General features: G+C 37.0%; 1 protein-coding gene across 1 annotated transcript in view; it reads right to left on the bottom strand.

Annotated features, from left to right (window-relative positions):
* Positions 1-952: 952 nt before the first annotated feature.
* C8H8orf34 (chromosome 8 C8orf34 homolog) overlaps positions 953-14447 on the bottom strand; it is a 494601-nt gene continuing 481106 nt past the window's right edge. The window contains exons 13-14 of the mRNA XM_015145533.3: positions 4073-4132; positions 953-1741 (exon numbers count right to left, since the gene is read on the bottom strand). Coding sequence (XP_015001019.2) covers positions 1734-1741; positions 4073-4132 — 68 coding nt within the window. The 3' untranslated portion in view covers positions 953-1733. The remainder of the gene's footprint in view (positions 1742-4072; positions 4133-14447) is intronic.

The raw sequence follows: 14447 nt of genomic DNA, 5'->3' as shown, positions 1-14447 counted from the left end.
AGGTCAGGAGATCGAGACCATCCTGGCTAACACGGTGAAACCCCGTCTCTACTAGAAAATACAAAAACCTAGCCGGGCGAGGTGGCAGGCGTCTGTAGTCCCAGCTACTCGGGAGGCTGAGGCAGGAGAATGGCGTGAACCCGGGAGGCGGAGCTTGCAGTGAGCTGAGATCCGGGCACTGCACTCCAGTCTGGGTGACAAAGCAAGACTCTGTCTCAACAAAAAAAAAAAAAAAAAAAAAAAAAAAGAAAATTTGTCTTTACCACTTCCCTTGTGCCTGGTTTTCTTTATCTTTGACAGCACCTTCAGCAATACACATTCTGATATCCTGGGGGATCTGACTCTTGAGGCTGATGAGGCACTTAGTAGGATGACTATTCCCAGGAGAAGCTCAGTGAGCAAGAGGAGGATGAAAACCAACCAGGCAGTGGTTGGAGGAAAGTGCAGCTCAGATGAAAGCATTAGGGGTGACATATTTTAAAGAAAGAATATTTCTAATAGAAAAAGCATTTGGATCCTCAGTTAAACATTTTTGAAGAAATATTCCTCATGGCAAGGAGTTTTAAATAGAAGAATGTTCTGGTCCCCTAAACTTACTTTCTTGCCTTCTCTCCTTTCTGATTAAAAAATTTACTGTTTCTAAAACTTCCTTTTTTTCTACCTATAAAACATAACACTTTTATAAAAATGTGTCACATGAGTTTCTATACACAAGAAAATGTTAATGTAAGAAAGATTGTTACATTATTTGATTTAGGGAATTGACTTAATTTTTACAATCTGAATTTTTTAAAAATTCTTTATCCATGTTCTGGCCTTTAACATTTGTTTCCTTGATATAGTTCCTTGTTATATAGTTTTGTAATTTCAGTTTATGAAAGCTTAAATTACTTTAAAGCATAAAAGAACAGAAAGCAAACTTAGATTAAGACAAATAAAATAAAACAGACAGTAGAGATATCAATAGATTTACTTAGATCCATTCACTTAGCATCAATGCATAACACATTCCAAAAGCGAGCATATATTAAATTTAAAATGGATCATCTTAATTGGATTCAATAATTGCATAAATGGTCAAACGATTTTCATTTTCTATGTTTTGGGCCATGCATTTCATTCCTTATTGGTTTGCTTTATTGAATTAACATAACAATTATTCGTTTTAATAGGAATGGAGAAAATAATCATGAGAAAGAGCAGTGGCGGAGCATATACTTCTTACTGCTGCTGCACACAACATATATGGCAGGTGATAATACCAAACAGCTGACTTCTGCAGAGACCTAAATGGCACATCTTGGCACATGTGGATAAGTATAATGTTTAGTAATCTAAAAAATGAGAAAATATTATAAAAATAGAAGAAGTAGAAAACCCTAGACAAGTTAAAATACAGAAAAAATTTTAAGCAAAGTTATTTGAATCAGGCAATATTTAATATATCAAATATTAATCTTAATAACTATGTATAAAGTAATCTAAATCCAGGACACTAACCATGTCAAAAGGCAGCTGGCCTCCTGACCACCTCACAATCCTTTGCCAGGATTAGTGTTCTCTGATTACATACTTGGGCACCCCCTGGTTACAATAGTACTTGTTTATTATTGAGATTATAAAAATAACCATTCTCTAAATGATTACACATAGTAAATAAAATTAGAACTATACATAAGGATTTGAATAACTGCAATTTCTTTAAGGACCACTTGCAACTTCTTCTGTCTGTTTCACAAACCTGCAGAGGAGAAATGAGACAGAAGAAAATGTGCTTAATAACATGTTTACATTATAGCATATTAAAAAAGAAAAATTGCGATTTTAATGCTTTCCTCTATTGCAATGAACTTTTAGAAGGATATTGACATTAGAATACTACCTCTATTAATCATATTTGCAGCCTATATATCAATTTCTGATATCTGTATAAAATTCTAATCACATTAGATGGTGATATGGCTAGGCTTTGTGTCCTCACCCGAATCTCGTGTTGAATTACAATCCCCATAATCTCAAGGGAGATGCCAGGTGGAGGTAATTGAATCATGGGTACGATTTCCCCCATGCTGTTCTTGAGATAGTGAGTTCTCACGAGATCTGATGGTTTTATAAGGGGTCCCTCCCCATTCACTTGGCACTTCTCCTTCCTGCTGCCTTGTGAAGAAGGTGCCTTGCCTCCCTTTTGCCTTCTGCCATGATTGTAAGTTTCCTGAGGCCTCCCAGCCATGCTGAACTGTGAGGCACTTAAATCTCTTTTCTTTATAAATTACCCAGTCTCGGGTATGTCTTTATAGCAGTGTGAAAACAGACTAATGCAAATGGCAAGGGAAATAGTCATGTTTCTAGAATATTTTACATGATTTTTCTGCTTTGTGTCATAGTTATATTTAATGTTTTTGATTCGCCAATGTAGACCATAAACATTTTGAAGGAAGACCTTCAATCTCCATCTTACTCACAGGACCTGAAATAATGCTTTGTGTGTGGCATTTGCTCAGTAAATATTTATTTGATGCAAGAGAGGGAGAAAAGTTAGAGAGGAAGAGAAAGAGAGGGAGAGTCTGGTTGTTTTTGCACACACTTTTTGTTTATCTGGAATGCTTTACTTATTCCAACCAACCCCAGCTAACTCTTTTATCAACTGCATCTTTCTTTCCTTTAGGCCTCACCCTTAGACATTACTTTCTCTTGACCCTTTGACTACTAGTCAAGACAGAACTCTCCTGATGTGCATACTTATCCTCATACTTCTATAATCACCATCAGCAGCATTTTTCTATAAATAGCTGTTCACTGTGTGTCTTCTCCACAATTTAGTAAGTTCCATGATGAGAAAACCTATGATTGGTGCTGTATCATCCATGATAATGACATGTGCTATTCTCTGACAGTAGTTACTGATCTATTATAGGTTTTAAATATGAATCACATGAGTGACAATTTACTTGGTTAGAGCTCTTGAACTGAACAGCAGTATGCCTGTACATCATACAAAGTGCACTTGACGGGCTGAGGAAGAGAACCACATGATAGTTCTGTACCTATATCCTTAATATATATCTCATCCTTCATAATGAATTCATAGCTTTCTAATGTACAGATTGCTATAATTTTTCTAATCAATCTCTTTTTTTGGTTATTAGGTTGTTTCTATTTTTTACATGCTTTCCATGTTTTCTTGTAAAACATGTTTCATGCTTTATTATAAAACATATGGCAATGAACATAATATTCTGATAGCTATATCATAGTACATTGAAGAAATTATTTATTCAGGTAATGCCCTAATGCAGAATTATTGAGTCAAGAGCAATTACAGCAGAGCAAAATTAAACAAGCAGACAAGGGTAACAGTAAACTCCCTATTACTCAAGGTGTTTATGTAGAGTCTGGGTACTGCAGGGGTACTGGCAGGGGTACTGGCAGGGTTACTGCAGAGAATAGGCGAGCATTAGTTAGGGAAGGAGTGGTTGGTTCTAAATTCTTTCCAGTTTGATATTCTGTGATTATATGAGAGGTAAGGACAAGCTCAACACCTTTGCTTTTCTCTGGAAAATACTTAAGAGATGACAAAGTGATTTATTTTTTATCTTTGTATATCCAGTTCATAAAATAGCCTCATATTCATGGACATGAAATTGTTCTGAGATCCTATAACTGCAGGGGATATATAATAGCATCATAGAGTCCATGGCCTGTATGTGGGAGAATATGTTTTTCAGCCCATATATATCTAGAAGATACTATTTTTTCCTGCCGAGGAGAAAGGGTTTAAAATCCCCATCTTCCCACCTTAGCAAGGGAGAATGCAGACTAAATGAGAACTCCAAAACCTATAGAACACACACACACACACACACACACACACACACAGAAACACACATACACACACACACACAGAGTCTCTCTCTCTCAGGAAATCTTATAATCTTATGCAGTTACTTGGAGAAAATCCTATTCTCATTAGAGGTCATGAGGACTATGTATTTTTTTAATACAAATCCTGAGCAGTTTTAGAAGGTACCCATCATTACCTGACATTGATATTAAGTGCCCTGAGCAAACATACCAGAGTAGACCAGTGTAGGACAAGAAGAGCATGGAACGCAAAGAAGAAGATCTGCGGAACCTGCACAACGAAAGAAACAGAGATAATATGCCAGGCCAGAAAAAAATCATCGATTAAATACCATTCCCTAGCCCTTTAACTAATTTCTAGTGAAGATTAATTGAAATTAATATCAAAACTATAGTTATAGTATGTAGTGTCCTGCAATTCTAAATTTTAACTGCTTAGTAGTGTGTATACCCTCATTCCATTATTCAGTCATTTTCCACTTAACCTCTGGTAATTTTTCCAATAAAATCTAAGGCAAAATGCCCCTCCAGGTAGTGTTCTGGATATGCATATAGTCTGTGTGAAGATCCCATAAGAATTGCAGTCATAATTGTGATGCCCAGTGTGGGTTAGGCAGGAAAGCCATGGTCTGCTCTGCAGACTGCTCCCCTAACACAGCTTATTCAGCCCCAGGCAGGTACATGCTACTTATTGTGATGCTACAAAATTATAAATTACTATCGTATTATCAAGCTATATGATTTCATGAGGTAGTATATATATGTGTGTGTGTCTGTGTATGTGTATATGTGTATATATATGTGTGTACACATATATATGCAAACACACTATATTGTCTGGTTCATAGCATTATAGGCTAAATGTGATTCCTCTGAACCCAGCCCTGAGGCAGAAGAATATAAGACTATCTTTGAAGGAAGGAAAAAGTAATGCCTAGTGGGGAAATGGGGCTTGACTATTCTAGTTCAAAAGAGTGGCAAAATAAAACAGAGGGTGAAAGCAGATGAAATAAGAAAGATAAGCAATTCCACTTGTCTGGAAAAGAATGGAAATAGATGAAGTTCAAATTTTCCACAGCATCTCTTGGAACACTAGCCCTACAAGATGTTAATCTAGATGATTCACAAACAAATGGTTATTGGTCAAATAATTTTGGACAACATCATACTATATCTGATTTTTTAAGGATCAAAATATACAACAGCACATTAAAGATTTGTAGAAGTCCTACACTAAGGAAAATGATTTAACCTGATATTTACCAAAGTTATTTTATAACAGATTTTTATAGAACACTCACTTTTAAAAATCCTATAAAGCATTCATTGGTTAAGTGCTACTTCAACTAGAATGAAATGGCTTATTGATTTGGTTGTCATTTCATACATTCGGCAGCAAAATGGAAAAAACGCATGGATTTTATATTCAGCTAGACCCGAGTTTAAATTTTATCTTCACCCTTTCCTATATATGTCACCTCGAGGAAGTTAGCATCGCTCAGCATCCTTCACAGAGGATGGTTCTAAGCAAAACACCTTTGGAAGGATCAAGTAATGGGCATTTAACATTTTTCAGTATTAAAATTTAGATGAATAGGAACTAAAAAAATATTTGGATTGAAGGTAGAGGTTGTATATAGAAGATAGATGCTGGATACAGCTGGAGAACTTGGTGAATTGTTAGAAATCTTATACATGGGAGGGTTTGAAATAAAATAATGATCTATTTATGTTCGAGTGTTCTTTGCCACCCAAAGGTGTTAAAGGTGCTGGCAAGGGAGTGGTTGAATTCATGCTCTGTATTAGTGGTTCTTAAATTTTAGAGTGTATAAGAATCAGCCACAGGGCTTTTTAAAACACAGGTTTCTGGGCTCCAATATCAGAGTTTCTGATTCAGTAGATCTGGGATGGAGCCCAAAGAAACTGTGCTTCTACTAATTAACAAGAGATGTTGATACTGATACTGCTGGTTTGAGAACTCCACTTTGAGCATCACTGTTTCGGCGTAGCACAGACCTTAGAGTGAAGGATGAAACTAGCTGTGGTCTTACACACTTGGAGATAGACGAGTAATCAAGTGTCTGGGTACCAAAACAAGACTGAAGTGCAGGTTTAGTAGAAAAGGAGGAATTTTAAGGGAAGGAGGTTTGTGACAGATAGCAGATTACAGTAATGTAAGACTTTAGAGTTGGATGCTATTTCACATTTGATAAGAAAAAATATATATACAGCCTACGAGAATAACTAGATTTGAGAAGCAAGGAATTATAATGGCAGGATATTGGGTAAGTCACCCAAGTAGGAATTAAAATTTTCTGATGAAAATAGTTGTGGTAGGGAGGAAAACAGTGAGCCAGATGTAAGCATCTCACAGGAATGAAGAAAAGTGATTGGTAAGACTATAGTGACCAGGACGAGAACAGAACAACAATAAATGGTAGGAGCCTTTAAAAAAGAATTTCAGGTAGAATGTTGATGCTATCTCATGGTGCTTGGCACAGGGCAATGGAAAGAAGCAACAGTTTCCTCTGGTGGAGGCTAACAGGGACCCAGTGTTTTCTAGGAGGAACTCATTTCAAATAAGACTAAAAAAAAACATATAAAGTATTATTTTAATACCACCAAAGAACAATCAATTTGCCAATCAAGTTCCAGTCCCATAGAGCATGGTGCAAAGATCTGGAAAATATTCAACAATACAAGTGCAGGCTAAGACTTTATTTTGATGAGCATGGGGCAAAGGAGGGTGGCCAAGGATAACAGGGAATCAAAAAACAGAATTAACTGATTTCAAGTTTCTGAAATAAACTTTGTCATAAGGCTTTTCTTGCATGGAAATTACTTAGGCATTCAGCCTGGTACTGCTTCCTTCTCTTTTGAAGTAGGACTCCCCTATACTGGGGATAACCCATTATTTCCTATACTTGTGTGAATGTAAGAAATGAAGCAGCTTTGATGGGGGAAACAACAAATAAGAGAGTGGCCATCAACTCTGAAAATAAACATAATATTATGGATTAGAACACTATTTCTTCTTGAGGATAACGCCATATGCTACAAGTTTTTTCAGAGAGAAATAGCAAAACAAATCTCCTAAGGCAATGCACGACAAAGCACGTGTTGGGATTAAAGTGAATTCTATGTTGATGCACCATGTTCATTGCACCTCTGATGAACTATGTTTACTACAGAAGAACAGCACATTGAACATATGATATGTCATTGAACACATCCTGTTTTCTATCAGATATCAACAAACCACTTATTACATGCATGTATCTGTGTTTCTAGAGGTTGTGACCTCCCTGAATAAACAGAAGACAAAGATAGAGACTTAGGTGTGGCCACTTCTCAAGTGATCTTTAAAAGTTATGTAGCCAATTTGAACTAAATTTATTCATTTATTCATTCATGAAGTTGATTCACTAAATATTTGTTAAGTAAAAAAATTATGAATGCATAAACATCTATTAAGTATTTGTTGAACATTTACAATGAAAAATAGGGATTTTAAGATTAAACTTTTCTTAATAGGCTAATTTTTTATAATTAGGTAGAAGCGATGTATAAACTATAAAGCCTTATATAAGTGGTAGAAGCTTAAAAAACTTTTTTAAAGTTTTAAAATGGATAATCCCGTGTGTCCTAATATGGAAGAGAAAGTCACATATAATTTATGTCTAAGAACACAAGGAAAAGCTATGTTTTTGGTCTGAAGAATGTTTAATTATACTAAAGATGATATACAGTTTTGAGATACTTAGTCAACATTCCAAAACAAGTCATTTTGAAGAAATTTGGCAGCATGCTTTGAGCAGTTGTTGTACTTTTAATAGCTTACCATGGGATTGAAAACATACTTAATGTAATTACTAGATGCTATTTATTTTATTCTGTCAAAATTCTAATTTTTATGTTTATCATATATGGCTCCCTTAATTTTCTGGATGACTTTGCTTGTAGATAATAATTTGGAACACTGTAAATATAACAAAATCAAGTTGAAGTTTCTATTAAAAGCAGATTTTCTACTCAAATGTATTACTGCTTCAGTTTCTTTATAAGTTGTTTTCCCTTATTTTCTTATTTTATAGTGTTTTCTTTACGTTAAAACTATTTCAGTGTAGAGTGAGATCATTCCTGTCTTGATGTTATCTTTACACACATCCCTCCCACCCTGAAAGGTTTATTTAGCTTTTAGGGACACAGTGAAATTTCGGAGTAGAGGATATGGTCTTGGGCTAGATTTGAACTTAAATTGCACTTACGAATTCTGTATTCTTGGGAAAAAATATTTAACAAATCTGAGTTTGTAAAATCATATTAATAATGCCCATATAATAAATTGTCACAAGGATTAAATAAGATACCACTACATGGCACATAAGAATCAAAATTTAATACATGTTACTTCTGTCCCATTTCCTCCTCCTTCAGAAATGCATTTGTTTCTGTATAAGCCTTAAAATGTCAATGGCTCATAACAGGCTTTAAGGAGAAATGGAATGCTGTAATTCTAAATACCTCCCGAAAAGAGATTTGGTGGGTCTATTTAATGTTAGTGATTGCAGCAGCAGACCATCTGGAGCAGCTGCTGTGAAGACGCCAGCTGTAGCAGGGGAGGTGTGACCAGGGATCTGCACTCCATGGAGCCGGTGGAAGCTGGGAAAAGGTGGAAGCTGCCTGCGTCTGAGTTGGCAGGTGGTAGCCCCACCCAAAGGGCACAGGTGCAGCTGCCCAGTCACGGCTTTGGACCCAGGCATCCCTGTGCTCTTGGGGGCCAAGCAAGACCACCTGCCTCTGCAGGCTCAGAAGTGACTGCTCCCACTGCCTGGCCTCTCCCCGACTCCTGATGCCCACTCCGATCTCGGAGCAAAGTTGTGGCTCAGTTCGGACACTGTCACAACCCAACTGGGTGTGCATGCACTTGGGGCAGTGCTGACATGCCAGCCCCCTGCTGCCTCAGCCCCCTCCAGGCTTTGAGCACCCACAAGCACGGGAGAGGGGCTGAGGGAGTGCTGAGGGCAGTTCAGTGAGGGTCTACAGGCGCCCTATGGCACAAACAATCTGAGTGCCATGGGCACCATGAATGGCAGGTTGATGGTGGTAGGAGGTAAACATGCTCCAGGGCAGAAAGGGGTGAGTCCCCAGTAAAGTCCTACTTTCAAGCTGTGGATGAACTGAAGCCTGGGGGCTGGGCTGCCAGTTCCGCAGACCAGAGTGAGAACTTACGATGTTTCTCCTGGGCCCACCCACGGACCAGTCAGTACACACTTCCTCCCCTCTGAAGCCCATAAAAACCTGGACTCAGCCAGACTTGGTCAAATGTGGAACTACCTGTCCGTGGAGAGGAGCTACCCACTGTGGGTCTCCTCTCAGGTGAGAGCTGAGCAGATATCAGGATGACCTGCCTGCAGAAAGGAGCTACCCAGTTGGAGTCACTGGAGAGCTGTCCTGTCACTCCATAAAGCACTTCTTGACCTTACTCACCCTCCAGTTGTATGCGTACCTCATTCTTCCTGGATGCAGGACAAGAACTTTCAACCCCCAGATAGCAGGACTGAAAGAACTATAACACAAATGGGGTTGAAACATGCCCCTCACTCACCACCGTGTGGGCTATGAGAAGGAGAGAAGAGCTATGGCCCTGCAGGGACCCCAGACCTAGGAGCTCCCTGAGTCAGGGCTTTGACACCCTCTTTGGGGCTCTGTGGTTCCTGGCATCTCCAAACTTACAGGCACCACCACATTCTTCAGTGTCAACAGCAGAAGCTGCTTGTGGTATGCCTAGTCCAGCTGCAGCCTCACAGGAGCCAACACCCATACTGGTGCCTGGAGCTGCCTGCCCTCCCGCAGCCAGCATGCCTGGCTGTGTGCAGCAGCCAGACCCTGTGCCTGCTCACTCATGCACCCCTTACTACTCTATGCCTGGCTTGACCTTGACAGGCATGGAATCTGGGAGGGTAGCATGAGCCGAGCACAGCCTGCCAGGCCAAGCAGGCAGGATGAGACCAGCAGGCGCAAGCAAAACTAGGCAAAGGTACCACTGGCCACAGATGTTTCCAGCTGGTGAAGCAATACTCCAAAGATCCCCAAAGACTGACATTAGGCTATGTGTCAGTTTTCTCAATTTATTATTCAATTAGCTCTCCGTTACAATATATGCTAACTCAGTAAGAAAAAATGATTATGTCATACTTTTGGAGCTCTGGGCTTAGAGCTCTTCTTTTTAATCTTCACATGCCCTCTTTATTATGCCTACACAAGTAGTTTCTTCAGCCACCATGTCTATCCTCAGAGTACCTCCTATGGGACCATGCCAGTTAACTTCTATACTAGCTCAAACAATGGAAATACAGTATAACATCTGCTGGAGGGAATAGTTTATTCATTGGTTTTCTTCACTTAAGTCTGAAGTAGGAGGAAAAAGGAGAATGAAACACTAAGGTAGGTTGGGATCAATGATGGTATAGCTCTGGGTCCCCCAATCAGGAGCATGAAATATTTACATGGTGAAAATCCTGAGTAATGGGTTCTCTTTTTTTTTGTAGTCTCACTTGATAAATTGCTCAAGCTGGACTCCAACTCCAGCTCTCGCCTCAGCCTCTCAGTAGCTGGGACCACAAGCATGCACCACCATCGCTGGCTCCAAAACCCTTTCCTTCAGCTTGAGAGAGCACCTAAGAGCATTGCATAAGATAAATATATCACCCATGAACTCATCTAATAGAGAGGTCACTCTTTTTGCCCCAAATTAAGACTATAAAACCTTTCCCCTGTAGTGCTAAATTGTATCAGAAGCATAAATTGAATGTAGAAGCCATAGAATAATTAAGAGACACAGAAAAATGAGCTCTAGTTTCACAGGTGAAAAGAGAAATCATTTCTAGTTAGTAAGTAAAAGGCAGAAAGTATTTAGCAGAGAACCCTAGAGGAGAGCATTTGCCTTTACTCTCATGTAGTTAGTATATCCCTGATAGTTAAAATCTGACAATTGGGCAACTGTAGATGCACTTGAGTGCAAGCCGTTTCTCTGCAATTTACTAGTCTGGGACCACCAGGAAGAAGCAAGACCTTAGCTGAGTCTTCTGACTCCCAGGTTTTTTCCACTTCATGATAGCCTCCAGAAAAAGGAAATTAGCCTCCCACTGAGAAAGTTAAGTGGCGGATGTGTATGCTCAGAAGAAAAGATGAATCATTAGTAAATTATAGTGAACACTTAAGTGACTGGCAACAAAACTATATAAAGGAGTGAGACTATTATGTCAATAATTACATCAGTAAAAGTAAATAGAAACCTAATAATAAGCAAAAGACTGAAGTCCTTGTAGGAGAGCAGATAAACTAAATACAGTTGTCCCTAAGGGTTCCAAGACCCCTGTGGATGTTAAAATCCAAGCATGCTCAAGTCCCTTATAAAAAATGGCACAGTATTTGCAAATAACCTATGCATATCCTCTCATATATTTTAAATCATCTCTGCATTACTTATAATAACTAATACAGTATAAATGTTATGTGAATGTTTTTACACTTTTTTATTATTTCTTGTTTTTGAATATGTATTTTTGATCCGTGGTTGGTTGAATCTGCAGATGTAAAACCCAGTAGATACAGCAGGATGACTTCATTGCTGCTCTTTTCATAAGTAGAAACCATTTTATATGGTATATACTTAAAAGTAAAAACTTAGAACTAATATTTACCAAGCACATACTATGTTTGGCAAAACTAAAAACCATTAAAAAGTAAATATTTTCTTAGTCCATGAAAACAAAATGCAAAAATCTGAAAATTTACTGGCTCTGCCCAAATTTATTGAAATATTTTAGAGTGTAAAAATCCCTATCCAGTAACAGCAGGATAAATTATTCAGATAAAGCATTCCACTGAAAGTGCATAGAAGAGCTGGATAAAATATTTTTAAAAATCTGTGTGAAGGCAGCAAACATCTATCAAAGCAGTAAAGTATTAAATGGCCAATATCCCAGATAATGAAGAAATAAAGAGAAATGAGCATACAATTTGGAGACATGCTTCCTCTAAAGGTATCTACCAATTTCAGAAGAGACTCCTGAGAGGCTGAGACCCTAAAGAAGGGTTGTAAAATCCTCCCAGGCTAAAGGAAAAAAGAAAGTGTAGTTGTAATCTTACTGAGAAATGTGACCCAAATAAATTCCCTAGGTTTTAAGTTTCTAGACTGAAAGGCCACACTGGAAGATTAAGAGTAAAATGGAAATATACAGCCCTTGCAAGGAATAAAGCCCAACTTAAAATCTTTTAGATTTTTTATTTAATTCAAATAATCTCGGATTGTTAGTTTCCCTGTACCTCTGCTAGAAGCAAGATAAAATACTCTCTAGAAGAAGATAACATCACCATAGGCTTCAAATTATCTTTGCAACATATCATATATAATGCTCAACACTTAATCAAAAATAAGCAGACACACATGATGACAAGGCCATGTGTTCTAAAGCCAAGAAAAAATAACAAAGAATAGAAACACCCACAGGAATCACATAATAAACTTATCAAACATGGATTTTAAAATAAACATGCTTAATAAGAAAATTAAAGATAATATCTAGAATTTTAGAAAGAAGTAGAAACTACAAATGAACTAATTAAAAATGCCAAAATAAACAAAATTACAAGTCAACTTATATATTAAACAGCAAATTTGATAGCATTAAAGAGAGAAACAAACTACATTTATTCAGAATCATACTCAGAGTTAAATGGATGGAAATATGTGAGCAGGAAGTAAGGAGAATTATTTTGCATATAGTTAGAATGTCTAGTATATGTGTAATTGAAGGCTTTGGTGATCTTAAAACATAGTCTTCAAATTCTTTTGTTTTCCCAAGTGGTAGAACCATGTCCATTGACCTTGACTATTTTAACTATGACTGCTTGACCAACAAAGATGGCCAATGTGGTGTTGTGAGTTTCCAAGCTCAGGACTTAAGGAATAGGACTTTTCCACTTCCTGTCTTTATTCTTACAATGCAGCCACAATAATGTGAAAAAGTCCAAATATTTCATGGAGAGGTCTGTATTTCCTATAGACATGAGGAAATGTCTATAGGAGAGAAATCAAGGTCTTTGGCCAGCAGCCTTGAATAAACTCTCAGCCAACAGTAACCACCAATTTACTAGACATGAGAGTTAACCATCTTGTAAGTGTATCCTCCAGTCCTACGTAAATCACTGCAGCTGACATGTCATGGAAAAGGCATGAGCCTCCATGCTGAGCCCTGCCCAAATTGCAGATATATGTACTAAATGAGTGATTATTGTTTTAGACCAATAACATTTGGGGTGATTTGTTAGGCAGCAATAGCTGAATGGAAGAGGAACCAAAACAAGACTCAAAAGAGAACAAGGCACAATCCACAACTACCAAACATATAAAAACGATAGATTTAGAAACACTGTGATCATCCAAGTCTAATACAAAGAACCTAGGATTAAACTGAGCTTAATCACATGTAGGCTTACCATGATAAAGCTGCAAAAATAAAAGACAAATGGGAAATCTTAACATTTGAAGAAGTAATAATCTAACAGGTGACTAAAAATATTATTAGTAGTAATAATCAACAGGTAAAAATAAAATGACAGATACCATTTTATCTTCTCAACATAAAGATGAAATGGTATCTTTGAAGTGCTGAAAGAAAAAAAACTTTCTTGATTTTTAAACTCAGTGAACATATCCCTTAAAAGCAGAAACTGAGAAATTTCAGGCAAAGATAATTCACCACCAGTAATTACAAACTAAAACAAATACTTGTTTTTGTTATTTAGGCAGAACAAAGGTGATCCAATATGTAATTTCAGAGATATTGAAAAAAAAGGAATAGTGACAAGCAGAATAAAACTGGGAAAATATAAATGGATATTGGCAATATTTTAAAATAATAATAAAGCCTTATGGTGTTTTAAAATATAGAGGATTTAAATACATGCCAACACTCCTGTAAAATTCGGGATGAAGAGATACAAAGCTAAAAATGTTTTAAGTTTTACAAAGCTAAAATATAAAAGTACCAATTAACCTGAAACTTTTCCACATTAAGCAATACATTGTTGCAATCTCAAGAACAACTATCGAAATAATCTTAAAAGAGTATATAACCTTCAAGCTAAAATAGAATAAAAGAGCAATAACAAAAAAAATTATCCCAAAAAAGGCAAGAAAGAGGGAAAATGAAAACATAACATAGTGGGGAAAATAAAATATAAAGTATAAAGTAAGTTGATAATATAGTAAATTTAAAAAATAGCTATAATAATAATTATACTATGCACAAGTAGACTCAATGAGTTAAACAGAAAGGATTGCTAGAATTGATTAAACAAATAGCCTAACTACACGTTGTTTTTGAAGAGAATTGTCTGATATATGTGAATACAGAAATGATGAAAAGTTAGAGAATAAAAATCATACACCATATAAACCAATTTTTAAAAAGCTGGGTTACCAATGTCATAGAATGTGGAATTTAATGCAGAATTAATTGCTAGGGATACAGGGAAATGTCTCCTAATAATAAAAAGTTCAATTCACCAGAAAGATA

Source organism: Macaca mulatta, chromosome 8 (genome assembly GCF_049350105.2).
Source record: "Macaca mulatta isolate MMU2019108-1 chromosome 8, T2T-MMU8v2.0, whole genome shotgun sequence".
Lineage (NCBI taxonomy): Eukaryota > Metazoa > Chordata > Mammalia > Primates > Cercopithecidae > Macaca > Macaca mulatta.
Note: the sequence above shows the minus strand (reverse complement) of the source record. Positions and strands in the feature narration are given on the sequence as shown.